At 41.0% G+C, this 19,599-nt stretch overlaps 1 protein-coding gene across 2 annotated transcripts in view; it reads left to right on the top strand.

Moving 5' to 3' along the window:
- The window catches only part of LOC107220165, a 50,414-nt gene that overhangs the window by 16,615 nt on the left and 14,200 nt on the right, over positions 1-19,599 (top strand). For both annotated transcript variants that reach the window (XM_046734489.1, XM_046734490.1), the window contains exon 2: positions 17,740-17,848. In XM_046734489.1, the coding sequence (XP_046590445.1) occupies positions 17,764-17,848 (85 nt within the window). In that variant the 5' untranslated portion in view covers positions 17,740-17,763. The remainder of the gene's footprint in view (positions 1-17,739; positions 17,849-19,599) is intronic.

Below are 19,599 nucleotides of genomic sequence, written 5' to 3'. Positions count from 1 at the left end.
TTATATTGGAGAGGAAACAATCTTGTGCTCCATGTTTCGTGTCTCTCTCTCTCTCTCTCTCCTTTTGCCATTTCGGTTTTCATTTCTGATTTCATTTTCTCTTTTCCCAGCCCTCGACCTTACTCTGCCCACTCCAGACTACGTGTAGTAACCGTTCAAGTTGTCTTCCGGCGGTGGTCCGAGTTGTTCTTCCGTCGCAAGATTCGGCTGGCTGCGTTTTTCTTTCTTCTTCGAGGAAATTTTGCGCCCTGGTAACTCGTGACGATATTCCACCACTACGCAGCTACGTAGGTACGATACGGATCGGGAGATATCTCCAGATCCAGGCTAAAGGACGTTCTGAGGTCTCCCACAGATTTGTGGGTTCGACCTTTCCGCAAGCCGCGCGATCAACGAAGACTGTTCTTAATTGTCATTTCGCCGGCGCGGCGGCGTCAGCCGAACCATTCGAAAAGACGATTAACTATGGCGTTCTATTTTCTCCCCGGGTCGTTAAATGCAGCCGAGGTCCTAATTCCTTCGCGTCGCGTCGTAAGAATGACATCTGCAGTTTCCCGTTCCGCCAAGAACTGCAACCGCTTTTTTTTCTTGGTGTACAACTTCCTGAGACTTTCTTGTACAACGTGTAAAATATACACGGAGATTAACGGCGAAACGAAGATTATAAATACTTGGAAGCGTTCACATCGAGGCGAATTTTGGTGACGCCATTTCGCGAGGCATTACACGAGCTGGAATCAGATCAGTCCGAGTTTCACGATCCTCAATTTATACTGCGGAATAAAACTTTACTGTCTTCAACGTGATCTGTCGTCTCTTAAGGTTTAAGTATCACAACTGTAATCCTTGAATTCGCAATTGTAATCCGCGCGTATAATTTCGATTGGAAAAGAACTTGTTATACGGAAGACTGGTTGGTGGTCAGGTTCTTCAGATTCTTCGAATCGTCGAAAGCCTCGAAGCGAAATTTTTTTGTAACAAAATTGCAGACAAAGTTCTTTTACATTCTCTGCGTAACGTCGATCCCCGTTTATCCAGCCGAGGCTCCACTAGTTCTATCAAGAAATAGTACAAGTTTCATTACACGTACGTACGAGACCTCTCAAGAGAAAATTGAAACCCCCACGTACAGAATTGTGGGTCTTCGGAGTACCGCGAAACGTCGCGATGCGAGTTTCGACTTTCTGCATCAGCGGCAGACGGTTCCTCAAAGTAGAATCGCCGTCACGGCGTTAGTTTCCGGTCTCAGAGCTTAGACTTCAACCGGAAGTGTTTAGCCGCCTGGTGGGCGAACAGCCGTAGAATTCAGCTTCTAATTTCCGACTGAACACAACGCGAAGGCTTATAGAAGGCTCACGTGTTTCTGGATAAAAGCTTTTTCAGCTCCGCAGTCGAGTGATTTTTATTTCTCGGGTTTTCGCTACGTCTTGATTCGGATTGCGCGGAATTTCGACGAAGGAGAAAAAAAATTATTTCAATCCCAGGGTATATGTATAGTGCGTTTAGTTCTTACGGCGGAAAGGAGCAGAACACTTGCATGTAATACAGTGGCGAGAAAGCTCGAAGTATGTGAGTTCGCATATGAGCCAGAGAAATACTGCGAGGGTGTTAAGAGCGTCGTAAAATTTCCTTTTACTACTTTGCAGAGGCAAAATTTACTCCGCAGCATCTCAAACTTCTTAATGTACCTACATGCCTTGTAAAAGGTAGTAATTTGTAGTTCCGGTAGTGCGCGTTTCCGGTTTTGCGTTTAGTAATTTGATCCGCTGGCTGTAAACGTGCTTTTTAGGTATGATATCGATTTTCAACACCACTGCAAAGAGTCAGGTGCGTGAAAATTCAACAGATTACGGGTAAAATTTTGATTACACGTCATGAACCGATCGGTATTCCACTTCATACCAACTGAACGCTGTGAATTTCTATAAAATGCACTGCTGCATGAAGTGTTTTGGAATTTCGATAAATTCATCGACGAATCAAGTCTTCCATCCGAATTTCGAAATCGTTAATTTGCCAATATATATAATTCGCAAATATCAGAGACGTTCATAGAATATTTGCGAAATAATTACCCGTAAACAGCTGCTTAGGAACGAACGAGAATTTGTGATGTATATTTTCTACCCAGCTTTCCCTTTGAACGACGTAATTTTCAGAGCCACCCTTGTACCATCATTATAAAATCACTAAGAAATAGGCAGAAATAGGCAACCGTTTCACAGAGGATTTGTCGGAAAATTACCAGAGTGTCTCATTTCGCTATGAGATCCCGGTAAATCTGTCGTGAGCCAGGATTACGGCAAACCAATACTCGTACAAGATTTTTACAACTCCGATCGCGTCACGTATTTCATGCATTATACGAAATCTAAATTCAGCCAAGGAACTAAAGGACTTACACGTAATTTCATCGAGACTACAACGGAAATCCATCAACGGTACGATCTAAAATGTCAAACGCGCCAGCTTGTTATACTTGAAAGAAAATTGATAAATTTCGGGAGATTCATAATTTTCACCCGAATGTCAGCTTAATGCGATGATTGTTACGAAGAACGGTTAAAATAAAAAGAAGTAAAGAAAAATTGGCGGCGAAAGATTGCGAAAGGAATTCTAGGATATGCAGGTTACCGCAAAAGTTCACGGACCTAATTCCATTCGCTTGATTCAGGTGTATAAAATTTTATCGCCAATTTATAACCAAAAGTACTCGGAGTTGGAAAAGTTTCACGGCATATATCTCGGCCAAATCGGCCGAGTGCATAAGCCTGCAAGTATCATCTAATGCGGTCAAGTGATTTCACCGGAATTCTGGAGGATATACGGACAATTGATTTCATATTATATATATAGGTCAGTTCTTGGCCCCGCGAGATGGGGAGGGAAAAAAACAGGGAGCGAGGAATATAAAATTTCAACCCGCCAACCGGAAGACAAATCGTTAACCTAAGCTTGTAAAGAGAGCTGACTGTGTATCGTGATTCATAACCGAGGCGAAGCTCTTTCCACGACCCTGGATCCAGATATAGATTTTTACAAATCAATGGCCGATGGAGTAGAATTCATTTTTTACTCTTTCCCCGACTTTTACGGCTATCGAGTCAAATACGTGGATTATTTGAGCCGTGGGTTCACTGCGTGATGCACATGCATGTGAAACAATTGAAATTGAGCTTTAACCATTCGTGGACGCATTATGTGTGCACCGAATATGCTAATTACGTTTAGACAGGATCGTAAAATGAAGTACTCGATAAGAATGCGGCACATATAAGAAAGTGACATGGCTTCAGAGGCGTGGAGGAAAGAAGAAAAAAAAATTTTCGTCGAATTTTAATAAGTTTTGCAAAAGTTATAAAGTATGCAGGGCGGTAAATGCTTGAAACTTCTTGGTGTGCTCAAGACCAGATTTAAAAAGTCATATTTATTTTCTGTTACATTAAATCACATGGTCTGAACTTGCGGAGATTTATAATACAAGAGAAAAATTTTGTGTAAAGTGAATTATGCTTGCTCGGCTGGGCAATTAATGTTGAATAAATTCTACGGGCATCCGTCATTGGAAAAGAGGTCATTTTGCTGCTCCCGAACTGACTTTCAGGGGGCGACGAAGATTCGCCAACGGTCACGTTTCCGGAAAATTGCATGCACATATTCACGCAACTGAGCAGATCATGCAATGTGACTATTTTTTCTTTATATCCCGTGAAGTCCCATGAAATCACATCAAGTCCCATGAATTCTTTTTCCTCCATTTTTTTCTTCATGTCCTGTGAAGTCCCGTAAAGTCCCATGAACTCTTTTTTCTCCAATTTTTTCCAAAGGGAAAAATGGGAAGTTTTGAACTGAAAAAGGCAATGAATCGAGGGAGAAGAACCAGACGGAAATTCTGAACCCTTTTTGCTACGAGTAAAATTGTTGCCCACAACCTTGAATTTGTTGCAACAATTCTTCTCGCGAGCAATTGACGTAATCATATTTATCGAAACAAAAACTTTCCGTTTGTATTGATTTATCACAGTCAGAACGATGCTTGCACCATTCCTCCTTTAGAAAAATCAATCAGCCCAGTTAGGTATAATTTTCGCATTGGCCATCTCGCTGATGATTTCAGAGTTCGTTGTTCGAGTCGAAGAAAAAGTTTCAGCGGCACGTTTTCGACGCTGGCTACCAGCTAATTGTGAGTCCAGCTCGGTGAAAGCATTTCTGTGTAACTGTACGAGGATAAACAGCTGGAAAGTCAAGACAAAGCTAATGAAATTATTCTTACCGGTTAGTAGTATTTCAAAGGCTTTTCTCGAGATCATTTTTTGTCGTCGACGTGCTTTTTCTCATATAATGGCTATTCACGGGCTTTGTTTTCAATGCCCTCTCTTCTTTACCCGTCGATTGAGGTAATATATTGCATGATTTATATGCCAAAGTTTAAGTCACGAACTCAAATTTAGCGCTTCAATTGTGACAAAAAATTTCAGCAATATCAGCAGGGCATCGAAAGATGAAAGCGAAACTTTACCCTCGAATTTCGAACTCGATTATACATTGTGATATCACGACGCCGATTCTTTATTAGAAATTTTATTACAAAAAAAGTTGATAGAGACTCGATCCGTCGGTAAACCCAATAAATCATTGAACCAAAGTGGAAACTTCAGTTCTATAAGAAGCCGAAAATTCTTTCGCCTCGTGATGGACGTGGAATTTGAATAAAGCCGCCCCTCTAGCTGAATCAATTCCTGAGGCTGAAAACCGTGGGCGATACGTTGGTCATTTTCAAACATTTTTTTTTCCCTTTCCCCCGAAAATGTCTCTTTCAGACGAACGGCAAAGAAACGAAACTTTTGGTATAATGCTCCATCGACAAAAACATCTGCTCAGCGATCGAAGCACAAAATCGCGTAAAATATAACCCGAAGAGAAATATCGTTCAAGTTTCTGCAGTTCATCTTACAATCAGATATAAATAATGAACCCCAAAGGAAGCTTAAAATTCAGATTGTCTTCGATTTCTTTTCTTTTTTTTTTTTTTTTTTGCTGATGCAGCTATCCCGAATTGCTCAAATTCGAAACAAGAACACCGACAATTTTTAGCCACTGGCTTGATGCGCTTTATTCCGAGCTCAAACGATAAGCCGCTTGTACTGATGAGGTTTCGCTTGATCTTCCTCCAAATTAAAATCAATACTAATAATACGAGGTTCGTCAATTCCCGCTAGATTGAAAGGTGAATTGAATAGGAAGAATTTGATCAGTTTCGTCATGTCGGTCATACGGAGAGCTCGTTACAGCGGCTGATGAGTCCTGTCGATGGGGAAAACCGCCCGACTCTATAGGCACACAGTCACGTGTGAAAGGGCCTTTTGTCGCCGCACCCTTGCCTCGCATGTTGCGAATGCGATGTACGTTCCTCCGCTGAATTTCGGGGCAGGTTTTCACGAGCGTACAACTTTCTCATTCATGGCTTATAACAATGTATCAATCCTGGGATTTTTGTTATTCATATATTTTGGCGAGCGTACGTGTTACAGGCGTCGCTTCTAATCAAATTTAACCTCAGGGGAGGAATTTTGGAAAAATTTATTCCCGTGTAAATGAAACCCTGAATTTTTTCTCGCGGAAAGGGATTCGAGAGGACCGATCGCTCGCTAATAATTAATGAAACCGCCGGGCCGATGAAACGTACTCTGTACAGGTGAACTTTGACAGGATGATTTCACCTCAAGCGAAACATGAGCTAACTTTACACGTGTACGCCCTGTTAGGTAAAGTATATTGATTTTAATATTTTTCAAATTTCGTTGACACGTATGTACCTAATGTGAGATTTTGTCGAATAAAACGTGTTGGGATATAAGCAGAGATTAACATTTCCTTTACACACCTCAAAATAATTCAACACGATACACACGAGGTGGATGCCACCCCAGCATTGAAACTGCTTCTATATTAAATACTTTTTCACGTGCTGCTTCATAGAAAATTGACAACGTTTTTTTGTAATTTCTTATTTTGAAAGGTTCAAAAAAAAAAAATTCTCGATTTTCTATGGAGGAGGTTTTGATGTATAAAGAGTTTTAATGCCGGGGTGGAATCCACTCCGTGTGTATCGTGTTGTATTATTTTGAGGTGTGTGCAACAAATTAGCATATTTCGTTATTACTTTTATTTAATAGAATCCTTTTCTGAGTATTGGAAAAAGTCATTATCGTTTTACCGAAGAACAGTTAGGGTGAATCGCACCCCAAAGGTACGGTAAAGGTTAATTACTTCGTCTTTATTATTTAAAAGTTAAAAGAAACGAGTTTATGAATTGGGGATAGTAACATCGACACTCGATTGTGAATTTAAGGAAGTTTCAACGGCGTTACGCAGTAAGTAAAAATTCGATTGCGTTGCGTGTCTGACTAGCGTATTGGGTTTTTCAGAGTTTGGCAACGTCGCGTCACGTTATTGTGAAAGCTTTTTAAATTCACTTTATGTACTACCAAGATCTGTCATGCATAAAATCCATTTTTTTTTAATTTACAACCGAAAAATAACTCCAATACAGCAATTTCACGTTTTACGAATGTGATGCGCTGTTGCCACGTCACAACGTGTTATGGCTTGCACAGCTGGATACAATCTCAGACGCGTATAAATTTTTTTAAATAATTTTTTCCAATATCATGGAAGTGGCGAATAATTTTGAAATATCTCAATCAATTATTATTAGATTTGCTGCTACGGCCAAAAAAAAATTGTAAAGAAATTTCAATGTCACTTCATAACAAATTCAATTGATAACTTCAATTTCTCAGCCATTCTTCGATAAGAATACGTGTAAAACGAGCGAAGACGTATTCGCTTATATCTCACAAACAATCCCATGAAACGATACAAAATTTTATTCTGGTGAATGAATGACATAAATATATCGAATTGCCAAATATTACCGAAAACTGAACGTTAAATTTTCGTATCGTCAGAACTGCCTTGGAACAAAAATCTGTACGCGGTATATGATAAAATTTTACCCCCACGCGTTAATTTATGTACATACAAGCTTTCAGGCGAAAAGTATCAAAATTTCCGCATGACGCTACTGAACGCAACGCACAGAAGCGAAATTGCCTCCGCAGAGGAGTACTAATTGCAAATAAGGCTCGAAAGCTCGGGGTTCGTGCTTTCCCGGTTACGAGAGTCGGTAAATACGTACAAACCCTGTGAGTGAAAATTCACGTACGTACGTAAACATACACGCATACGCTCGTGTTACGTTATAGGAGATAACAAACGCGTAGGCAATTTGGACGTGCGTTCCTTACGCGATACGTGCTCAAGTTGAGGTTGAGCGAGGCGCCGATCGTGTCCCGTAGTATTATGGCTTTATTGGCTCCTGAGAGTTGTTGTACCAACGAGATCGCCGTCAAGTTATTGATCATTTTGTACGAACTGACCGAGATTTGACGTCCGATCTCAGGCGCCGTGCTTTTTCGATTTCAAAATACGTCTGAAGATCGTTTCAACCCTGTTGTCGAAAATCTTTGGAGGTGGTTACTGCCGACTTTATAAATTCGAACTGGGGAAAATAATACGGGAAAGCCTGGAGCAGATATTGATTTGAAAATTTTCAACCAGTCTCGCCACGTTTTGGCATCGTATGTATTAGACATGAAAAGTTTAATACCGTCGATGAAATACCACATGTTTAACGAAATATTATTATATTTCAGAAAGCGTGTAATAGATTTACGGATAAAACGTGCGTAAGTACGACGTCTCTCAAAGCCCGAAAAAGCCCGAAAAAGCCCGCGTTATTTAATTTTGTGTCCATCAAGATCACGTTATCCAATTTATTTTTATGAAACACGTCGCAAGAACCGTAACGAAATTTTTGCTTAAAAATATTTTCCGACAGTATCGAACCAACGTAATTCTCTTGCCTGAAGTCGACGATATATTAAATCGGTCGTTTTGCGATTCATAATTCCAACCAAACTCTGCAACAAAGTTTGAAATTGTGGAAGAATTTTTCTTCTATTTTTCTTGTATAATTCCAACACCGGAGCTCCTCTTGACCCGTATCCCAAACTAAGCCGTCAAAGTAAGAAGTAAGAAGGGTTCCCGAGGCGTAACTTCACGTCATTTAGGGTACCCGCAATCCTGTGAGAATGTTCTTGTACGTGTATAGTGCAGTGGTGTTCTCTCTGCGTTAAAGCCAATGTTAGAACTCTCACGGTGTGGGTATATTCTCGGGAGAATTCCGAATGAAATTTATTTCGTCGGGTTACCATTCGCTAGCCACAGACTCTTGTCTCGGCGCCTGAAGGGTCTTCTCGTCGTAGTGAGATCGTTGATAAAGACACCCTTCACCACGTCAGCAGATATTTAAAACATGACGCTGATACACTTTTCTCGTAAAACAAAAAGGACATGGTGTACACCGAAAATTACAATCTATACCTTATTTTGCAAAGCTTTCTAAAACCCCTTTCACAATCCGATATTATAGATGAATTTAAGAGGAGGCGTTACGAAAACGCCTTGCGAAGGCCGATCTTTGTTGTATTACCAGGAAATTCATACATGCTGAAAATAGGGCGATAAACCCCGGGCCAAAGTTCATTCACCTGGCTAATTGATTTTAGAACAGCTTTCCATTAGGCGTATAGGGTGGCTAATGAACGACGCTCGGCGAATGGAAGAAGAGGGCTTTAAAAGAAGCTTACCATGCGAGATTGTTGAACAAATTGTTTGATTGGCGATGGTGCTTCGGATTTATAGGTACATCCAATTTGTTGAGATCATAGAGATCGTGCAGTGCTCGTTATGGGTATAAATCTGCCCTGGGTTGCGAATCAAAGGACAGAATGTAGGCGGTAAGATAATCTCAAACCAGGTCAACAGCGCTTTGTCATACCGAAATTAATCCACCGTTTCGCAAAGCTTTGATCCTTTTGCAATATTCCAGTCATATATTAAAAAAAAAACACGCGAAGACTCGTCGACCCAACTTCCAACGCAACTTTCTACAATTATTTCCCTCATCAAGGCATATTTGGTACATCGATTTACTTGAAAGAGATTCATGGCTCACAAAGACAAAACACATATTCCTTGTTTTATTGAATAAAATGCTGGCTCGTAAGTTACAGTGTGTAAGTGATTACCGGTAATTAGACAACATAAGGAAGAAGTCAATTTCTTCCTATCTTCGTCAAGCGTCACAGAGACGTGGAACGAAACGTTGTAAACTGGCCAAACGGAAGAAAATCTTTGCATGAATTGACCCTAAATACCTGCTATGAAGCTATGAACAAAATCAGTTCGAAGCATTTATCCCCTTACCACCTCTCATTCCGCGGCTTCGGACTTTACTTTTGCCACTTTGCACACCCGGAAAAAGACGCGCTAAACATTTTTCCGTGAATACTTTTGAACCTCTCAAAGAATCTAAGCAGTATTGATTACTACATCGAAACTCTTTAGAAAACAAAGACAATCATAGGAATAATAGTAAAGATGGTGACAAGAAAAAAAAATAGTACACTCGGATTGAGTAAAGAAGAACTTGCAAAGCAAGGGTGAAAAATAACAGCCAAACTTTAAAAAACTTTTTAAACTTTTTAAAAGACTCATTCTTACGGAAAATCGAATCAGTGACATTTTCATTGATTTTTATCGGCGTAAGTTGAACACAGTTTTGGTTTATTTTTGAACACTGAAAAAAGTCTAAGCGAAGAAAAAGCTTAGTTCCGAAAATTCCCCCGCGTGTTCTTTCGTCTTAGTTCCCAACAGTTGTTATGTATTGTTTTTTATTTTATGGGATTCGAAGTCTGAGAATTAGAGTTTCGAGAAAGTTAGCACAACGATTTGACAAGAGCGACAGAACTGGCATTCCTGATAAACCTAATGAAAAATGAAATATCTGGCAGGCGTTGACTAGGACTCAAAATTTTTTGTGCGAACACGTTAACGAAACAGCTTCCGCTGCAAAGGATCAAACGCCAGGATGTCAGAATGCAGGCTCGTGAGCATCGGCTCCTGCTTCGAGGTCGCCTACCCCGGATCGAAACCCTTCGGTTCTGCAGAAGTGCTCGAGTTACGACGCGTGGAAACAAGGCAGTCTTGATTTTCAAGCCTTTATATTTCGCGCGAAGATCTCGAACGGAATGCTCTCAGAGCTTGGACGTTGTCGTTAACGGGACTGAAAATTGCGTCGACAGGAAACAAGGCTGCTGTGGCTGCGATAAAAAGCTCAAGTTGACTCCCCTCTTCGGATGGCACCGTTGGTCGAGCACCATTATCGTTGAGTGGCTCATTTTCACTTTTTTTCTTCTATTTATCGGACCGTCGGTGTCACCCGGTATAAACAGCTGGGATTCTTCGCTTTCGCAAAAGTAAGGCAAGAATAGAATAAGAAATAATTAAGCAATACTGGTCCGGGGCACTAGCTCACAAAGCGCAGAAATCTTTGGTCTAAACTCCGGAAGAATATCCTCTAAAATGTACTTCTATGTATCAACATCACCTACCGTAAACTGGCCATAGAAAAGCTTTAACTATTCGGCCCACAATGCCAGAGCCCGTTAATTATCACACTTAGTTTCGTAGTGTTTCGCGGTATATTCTCAACAATGGATAAATACGTATATATATACGTACAACGTCCATGCATAGCGAATGTATAACGTCGGGCGGAATTAATGTAAGCTCATATCCCACGTCATTTTCGTGCGAGCTGTTTAACGAAGAAATAAATTGTTGTGCTTCGCTCGGACGATTAATAATGCAGACGATAATATAAAAGAAAAACGCATCGAACAAGAAGTGAAAAAAATGTAAATTCTGAGGGAAAATATTGAAATCCTTGTAAAATGGTTTTGTCCCGAATTTTGGCTGTACACCATTGGAAAAATGTCAAACTAAAACGCCGCCGAGGTGGTTATTTGGCGGCAGATTCTGCGCTCGCTGTGTATTCATATAGGGTGGTTAGGTGGTACGTACCTATCTGAAATACGTAAGGGTTAACGGTACTCCGCAAACACACGGCAGCTACCACCGTTAGTATAATACTGCACAGGCAACAATCCCCAATCTCCAGTCCGCACGCAGACCTTAATATGCTCAACCAGCTTTGCAAAAAAAAGCTTTCCCAGGTTGTGTAACACAGGGAAAATCCGTCCGGATATTTAGCAGAAAATATAGGTTCGAGGGTGCATTGAAAAACTGGTGTGAAAATCCTCAGCTCTGCACTACGTCATTCGGTATCAGCTTCCTTCCGTTTCGTCGGACGTAACCTGGTGATTTGTGAAATTTTCTGCAAGCCTCCCTGATTCATCAAGAAAACTGTGAATTGAACTGAACCGAACGAGTTGATCCTATGATAAAGACGGTTTCTTCTTCTCGTCCCTCAGAATCGAATTTATCCCCGTAGATCAATTTAATACGCTAAAAGTTTAATACATTGGTTTTCACGGTGAACGGCAGGATTCTCGAGGTTTTCTTCGTGTTACTTCAAGTCCATTGTACGGGTATTTGTGAACGTTCTCGATCTCCGCGGAAAAGCATCACCTTTGTTACATATAGTTTGATATACGAGATAACAATCGCTGGACTATTGGATCCGAATTGATAAAGGCTTCGTCTCTGATGAAACTAAATTCTATTGGTAGGTAGTTGGTCATACGGCGTACGGTAACAACGAAGTTTCGCAGTCGCAATCAACGCGGTTTAATGAGATTTTCATCAATTGTCACACGTTCACCTGCTGAAAACGACATGTCACATGGAACCTCGAAATATCGCTGGCTTGAAGCCGCTTTTCGTAAATATGAATGGTAGTATGAGTTTCACTTTGACATATCGAATATCGAATTTGATCTATGAAAAACGTTTCGTTTCTGTTTCATAAATCCTAGATAATAAACGAAAATGGATGCAAAGAAAACTGCTTTAAAACAGTACGAAATTGAAAAAAAAAAATCATGGGTAACATATTTTTTTGGGAAGTTTTCAACCTTCGCTCATAGAATTTAAGCATGATTAATAATTCTATCTATGATCAGTTGAGTTGAAGAGATAATATTTTACAAATCATCAACTGTGATAAGGTAAAATGAGGTTTGAGAAGATAATAAAAATCAATTCTCCGATGCCCGAAATAGTTCACATGAATCGATTATAAAGTCGATAACTGTATTTCGAGCCTTGTCATTTTGAAAAGTGTAATCAACGTCTGTCAGAGACCACTAGATACTGCGATAACGGCGCGTGTCACTCACGTTGAAAACTCGAAGTGTTGTTCAATCGACGTGAATCCACTGGACGAGTAGCACGCAATAGTTTTTCGGTAACGTACGTATGACGACTCGACCACCGCTAGGGCCATAAGAACACATATCATACCTGCACGTTGAATGCCTTGCATTTAAAGTAAAAAGAAGAAGAGTTCGGATGTTCATTTTACGGATACTAGTGAAGCTGTTTTCGAAAAGGATCATTCGATTAAGCAGCTTTCAATTTTAATTCCATTTTCCGGACTACTAATATTGATCTTGCCTCATTGCGTGTATTACAAATATTTGTGTAGTGTGATTCACGTGCCCCTTACACGTCTCGAGTATTGTAAACCTCGAGTTTCAATTACGTCTCATAGTGGCATATTTGTATATTCTCGTTTTGGCAGGCATTACGTTGCCGCAAAAAGTGTAATAATGCAGATGCAACCTCTCTCCGAGCGTCATTATAAAACGGTGAATAAAGACTCGAAAAAATGTACGATATTTTGATCGTCGTCTATAAGCCACGTTGACACAAGCGAGAGCAGCCGTCGATAACAGACTCGTGGAAAAGCGATCCGTTCACCCACTCATGAAAGTACCATCTCCGTTTGAGAAACAATATGAATTTGAAATTTTCCACGATGCAGCAGAGTTGATATTTCCAGAATACCCGGTGCGTGTATGCATACAGTTGTACTCCTGCATACGCAGACACCCTCTGTAGGCATTTCGACCCGTACTGTAGTAGCAAATACGTGGTAACTATGAACAGCCTGAGCATAGGGACGAGTTCCACACCGATAATTGAGCATGTATGCGGATAATCCAAAGCTAAAGACATATCACATATACCGGTGGGTTTCATGAATATCCGCTATAATAGATATGCGAGTAGATATACCATCGTGCCAAGTTTAATCATGTTAGCTAACGGGTGAGTCGCTAATGTATGATCACTCTGAAACGTCTGCACGGAAAGAAAAATAATGTAGATTTTACATCTCTCATGGTGAACATATGTGCATGGATAGCACTTTTTTGGAGTTAAATCTACAGCAATTTTGTCAACATTTACAAATCCGATAATAAGAGTTACAAAATCAATTGTAAGAGTTACGATGTGCTTAGGTAGATCCATCGCAATTGATGTAGATTTGACTCCAAAAAAGGAGTATCCATATATTTACGACACGGATGTAAAATCTATATTACGTTTATTTCCCTGTGTAGGCGACGTGCGTTGATCGATAGCTAGACAGACGTCGGGGCGCCAAGCTGATTCTAAGCCATAGAAGCCGAGCCGATATTACTTCCGAAAAGTAACACTCAGCTGGTTTCCCACCATCTGCAGAACCCACCGAAAGTTAGAAAAGTCCGTGAGAAGTAAGAGAAAGGTGTGACCAACTCGGACAGAAAAGTCCCTCGGAGTTGTTTCTTCGTCACTCTTAGTTACGCCTTCGGAATAAGATCGATACCTAAGCCTTATGCCAAATACATGCTTGTTTCTTCCACGGTGCGAGGAACGCCGCATGAAACAAAATATTTGTATAAAACATTGAAATAACATCCACGAGTGCCACCGTATTCCAAAGTCGAACGAAAAGTCTCCTTGCTTGGTTCGATACCCCCGACAACGCTTGCGTTTTCACGTCGTTAATATATTCAGTTCCTGTCAAAGCTTCACCGAAAGATCAACAGAGGCGCAGGCCTTGCTGCAAAGCTGACTTTGAGATTTTAAGCAAACTTTTGGGCTTAAGATATCCGTTGTTATGATATCCTAACTCCGTATCAGCGGGTGGACTCAGCGATGGGAATAGGCTGAATGATAAGAAGACAGTCCATCGCGAGAACAATGGAACTCGGTGCTTAAATCACTATTACTCAGTCCCATCATGAAACAATATGCCTACATTACGCGGTTAGGCTGTAGCTACACTCGAAACGGCGTACGAACCCAGCATCGCCAATGCCAAGGGCATGTATGACGTTCTCATCCAAGGCAAGAACCGTCCAAGTTTCGGAAAGTGTAATTACACGGCGTTCAACTTGCGGAGTTTGGTATTAACTGCAACGCAAAATTAACTGTGCAGCTACTGTCAAGTTTGGTTCAACACAACTTAGGAAAAATACACTTTTCCAAGAGAAGTTTGCCGACAGGCGTTGCATCATCGATGATATCAATCACCGATAACTTGTGGATAATTGGAATACCTCGGTGCTATCAGGCAATTAAATTATTCCATCAAGCATGGAATCTGTTCGAGAATGGTCGACCTCAATGTGGGTACCTTATCTGGCGGTGAGCGATCCTCTACTTTGTCCTGGTTCAATCAGGTGACCCCAAACCTATCTACTTTACGACTCGATTCACCCGAATCGAGTGGATCCTCCTTAGAGAAATAAGGTAATCGCTTTCTTGCCAAACAATTTTCCTACTCCTGTATTTCTGATATACTCGGCAACTGAGAGAGCACGTGCACCTGTCAAGACAGTGACGCTAGTCATCTAGCCGCTTGACAGAGCAAGGGGATAAGTTGAACAAATAGACGCAATATCCTTGCTCTCATAAACGGGGAACAAGGTCACGAAAGTTTCATCTAATTCTGAACAGTAAGTTTCTATTTCTTCTTGAAGGTGGGCATATCTCCTCGTATAGTTTTGGAAAGGGAATCCTGGCCGATGTAAGGCGGCATCTCCAATATTTTTTCCCTCGACTTTTCACTCGTCCAGACCAGTCCGTGTCTTCTTCCCTCGTTAGTCATGCCATATCACGCATTTGATTGAGGCTCGGATCGAAGAGACTCGCCCGCCTCTTCCCAACGTCAAATCCAAGGTTCCGTTCGTTTCTCTTGATCCCTGTGCCTATCACAAAGCTTCCCCCCGAGGGAGTTCTCGTGCACGGCAAACGGCTCCTTCGCTTCTTGCATCATCCGGAAGAAAGGGTCTCGAGCCGGGGTTGGAAGGTCAAGTTTGTGAACGGCCTCCTGCCGCACCCTAGATTAATCCCGTCGACGCCAGACACGAAACGTACCGCAAACTAATGTCAGCGATATACAGACTGAACAAACGAAAGACTTACTCGGTACCATTTGCACTGCCGTAAGAGCACTCAATTTCTGCCAGTTAAGCTTCTCATAATTAGAGCAAACTATACGGGGTAAAGATTCCTTGAAAAAGTAACGGCATTGCAGGGATCGGGAGGTACGCGGCTAATGACAAGAACCCGAATTTGCTTATTTTTTCTTCGCCTTCAGTTTTCTCAGTGTTTTATCACCGATTAAATAAGAGAGGGTTCGCGGGTAAGTGCTAATCGATGTTTTCGTTTCGACGTCTGTATCGCAGGCATAGCTGTTAGATTAAATTACTTTCCGAACACACCTGATTGTGAAAGGGGTCGGGTAAACCCACGCACCGGGATTCCTCGTCATACACCTGGTACACCGTACAGCATTCATTGCATAGCCGAAGTTGATTTTAATTAAACTTCGTCTTCGTTCAGAAGTTTATCGTGGCGCTAATTTTCAATCACAAAGCTGCGTGGAGCCATTCATTCCGCAATCGAAGGTGCTTATTTTTCTTATTGCTGGTAAAGAATCATGGCTGATATGCTTATCGTTAGTCAGAAATACTTAATCTTCACACCGATACTCACAATTAGAAATCAAATATATTTACTTGGCATTGAAATTATCTTCGTATGCACGCCGCGGATGACCTGCAGTTAAGAAATTGTTATAAAGGCTGATAAGAAAAAAATAATTATTTCACATTTGCGGTATCACGGGGATCTCGCATGTGGCGAAGAAGATTGAAAAAAAAATTCTCTCATGACCCGCCGAAGAATCAAATAGAATATTTTCACAGGACCGGTACGTCTGGAGAGAATTTTTTAATAATACGCTCTTATGGCATCAGCTGCTAAACAGTCTTTCGAAGGATAGTCACGTCGAAGTTAGGACCTGTGAAACGACACCCCTTCTAGCTGGAGGCAGTTAAGTAAAGGCGTTATCGTTAGATGAAGGGAAAAGGCGCTACTGGCCTCGACGTAGGTGGAATAAATATGTGTCGTTTGCACAGAATCGTACAAAAATTTGGTCAAAGTTTCGACTGCTAGCACACTCACGTTGTGACTACATAAAAATGAAGCGGAGGTAAAAATTGCCAGTTCGAAACTGTATAAGTTGCATTCTTAAAGCATAAGCACAAAAGTGTAGGCTCCATTTTACACGTCAGTCGCTCAGCGATGTAGCCCTGTAACTAAGTTTCTTCCTATTAGCAACAATTCGTAACAATGTGTTCATGCAATATGCTGAGAGACTTTATCTTCGTGAAAGTTTAGTAACGTCAGGGAAAGAAAACTCGAGGAACAAAAACATCAGCCAAGTTTTCCATCGTGTAATTGGGGCTCCGTTAATCGAGTCGTCATCTCATATTCAATTCACCTGACACTTTGACGTATCCCCGTGACCTTAATCGAAGGAAGAAAAAGTTAGCCAAAAAATAATCTGTAGAGTTGTCATCAAGTCGACATGTATCATTAACCATGGTGGCCTTGGGGGATGTCGTATCGTTCCTCCTTTCAATTTTTCCATAAACCGTTTGACCCTCTTCCATACTTCCTTTCGCCATTTTATCCCTTCGTCTGACAGAAGGGCAAGCCATCGCTGATATGTGGCGAAAAATTCCATATTCATCATTCTGAATGGAAGAGAAAAAGTAGGTCTACCAGTCAACGGAGTGACAAAATACTTGAAGTTGAAATTATATATTCATGAACACGAGTAAAGTGATCGATGATCGAGATGAAATGTTTCCTGCAGAAGCCTACCTTAGTGATTCGTTACATTAATAATCTTCTATATTAATACTTTGTTGCTAAAGGCTGCAGTGACCACGTGATACAAGCCGTGTGCAGTTTTAGATTTGACAAACGTTGCTTTGAAATAGTTCAAATTTAAATCAACCTGCAATTATCGCGTTTTGAAAGTATTATCAAGTTGGATGCGCATACAATCGACAAATCATTAATCTTTGACAGAAGTAAACTACCGTATTCAAATGTGAGCATTTGAGAACACGCGCCGGTGAGAGCGCCCCGTGTTATTGATTAATCGAAGGTACAGAGTGAGGAGCGTAAGGGTAACAAACAGGGTGGTAATTTGGCTACGTCACATGCGCAAAATTAAATATAAACTTTGAACCAGTTCGTTTCACCGCCGAAACATTGCCCACATGGTTCATGCTTCATGCAAGAGCCAATTATTGTCCCTAAAAAAATAATCACTGCCCGCGTGATTCGCGCCTCACAAGTTCGGCCATAGGCAGAGAAAATGTAAGGCCAAGTGGGCCAGCCGGAAATAGAAATCTTCTATATCACGTCGCTGACAATGCGAGCTAATGGGCGACGTTGAAACGTAGTCGTTGGAAATAATTTGTAATTCATGGTGTGTTTTCACGCGATCTGTTCCAGACGTGCTCAACGAGGATCGGAAAAATGTCGGTCGAGGTGAGAGCGGGACGTCCCACAGTGCCATCGGCCCCTCAATCGAAGAGACCCACCATCCTGGTGTATCCAACGGGTAAGTTGATTGCCAGGCATTCTCCGTCCAACAATAAGGACCTAATCCAGAGGCTCAAGTGTCGAAGTTCTCATCGGCGCGGCGTCGAGAAGTCGCAGCTAGTCTTACAATTAGAGCATATGCTACCGGAGGTAGCTCAGTCCATGCCGTCAACCTCGCGAAAACTGCAGCCCGAGTGACGAGACAGCGAGATATATTATACCCTGGATACTCTGACTTTCTCACTCTACATTTGATTGGCCGATCCTGTTTCCTACCGAAAAAACGTGAATAATCAACAGCTATGTATTTTCATTTCAACTATACAATCATAGTCGTTTGTTTCCAGTAATCATGATTTAATGCGAATCTATATTTTCACACTTGACAATTTACTGCGAAAAATTTTACCCAACTGCGTAAAAATCATTCATGCTCATTGACCTCCTCGTGACTCCAATGTTTAGTCTTGAATTTCTAGTTTCCTATATATTTTCAACACATATTTCAACATCGTAGATGGTAAAATTTACTGAGTTGCAGCTGGGTTTCTTTTTAAATTTGTCGAAAAGAGCGCGTTAAAAGTGGGACAACGTATCGGCGAACCAGGTGTAGAGGGAGGGAGACGGGTTATATCTGGCATAACTCCTCCATCTCTATCTATGCAGCCAGAGTAAAAAATGTAAAATTGTACGATAAGGTTTTACCGCTACATTTCAGTCTCGCTGACGAAGAAATCGAGGGACCGAAACGCACTTGGCGCAATGGGAGAAACATGCATAATCCTCGCGCGATTGCACTTAACTTCTGTTATCTGAACAAACGTGGCAATCGCTAATCCAGTTTAGTCGCCGATAACAGAACCCTTGGCTTCTCGGAGTGAGCGAGGTTATTAAGAGCGGGTACTAAGTCCTTCAAAGTCCTAATCACCCATTCGCGGATCGCGTTGCGTCTAGGACGCGGCACATTGCGGATTTCGGGTCCAGCTACGCCATCATCCGATTTGGAATATACCCTTTCGATGATTGAGATACGCCACGCCTTCGCAGTGGGAATTCCTTCCTCCCCGGGACTGATGTCTTCGATTATCATTTCTACAAGCTGAACAGCACTTGACGTTAATTAACCTAAAATTAATTCGGACAAGGCCGCGACCCGCCTGTTAGAATTAGAGTTAGAAACCCCGTATTGTCGGACAATTATAAGGAATCCAAATCGAGAAAGAGGATTCAAGTCAGATTACACAGGTTAACAAAAAAAAAATTTGTTTTTTGTGTGTATATTCAAATGAAGAAATTTTGATTTTATAAGTCGATTATTAATCAAAATTTTCATTTATTAGTTACGGAGTTTGTTTTTGTCTTATTTGCGTTGATAAATAAGTCTTGAAGTTTTTGATTGGCAGTATAAGCATCAGGTAGCAGCACGTTATATTTATAAAATTATATTGAGTAAAATGTTTTTTCTTTTATTAGTTACATGGAAGAAATAAAAATTTGATGTCTAGAACCCGCACTCAAAATTCGTGTTGACCGGTGATATTTCTGTTACATTTCCAGATATAAAGTGAGGGACAAAAGTATTCGTTCCGTGGATGAATTTAAATAAAATAAGGAATAATTCTTATAATTAACTTATTTATTCAAAAGTATGCCGTTTATTTCATGTCACAAGTAGCCGTTATGGCAAGTATTTCACTGTATTTCTGTCTTCGATTCTTCTCGACGCATAAGAAATCAAAAAATTTCGCATTCAGCTGGTACATCGCACTA

Source organism: Neodiprion lecontei, chromosome 3, assembly GCF_021901455.1.
Source record: "Neodiprion lecontei isolate iyNeoLeco1 chromosome 3, iyNeoLeco1.1, whole genome shotgun sequence".
NCBI classification, from domain to species: domain Eukaryota; kingdom Metazoa; phylum Arthropoda; class Insecta; order Hymenoptera; family Diprionidae; genus Neodiprion; species Neodiprion lecontei.
The sequence above is the reverse complement of the archived record's forward strand: the minus strand, read 5'-3'. Positions and strand labels throughout refer to the sequence as shown.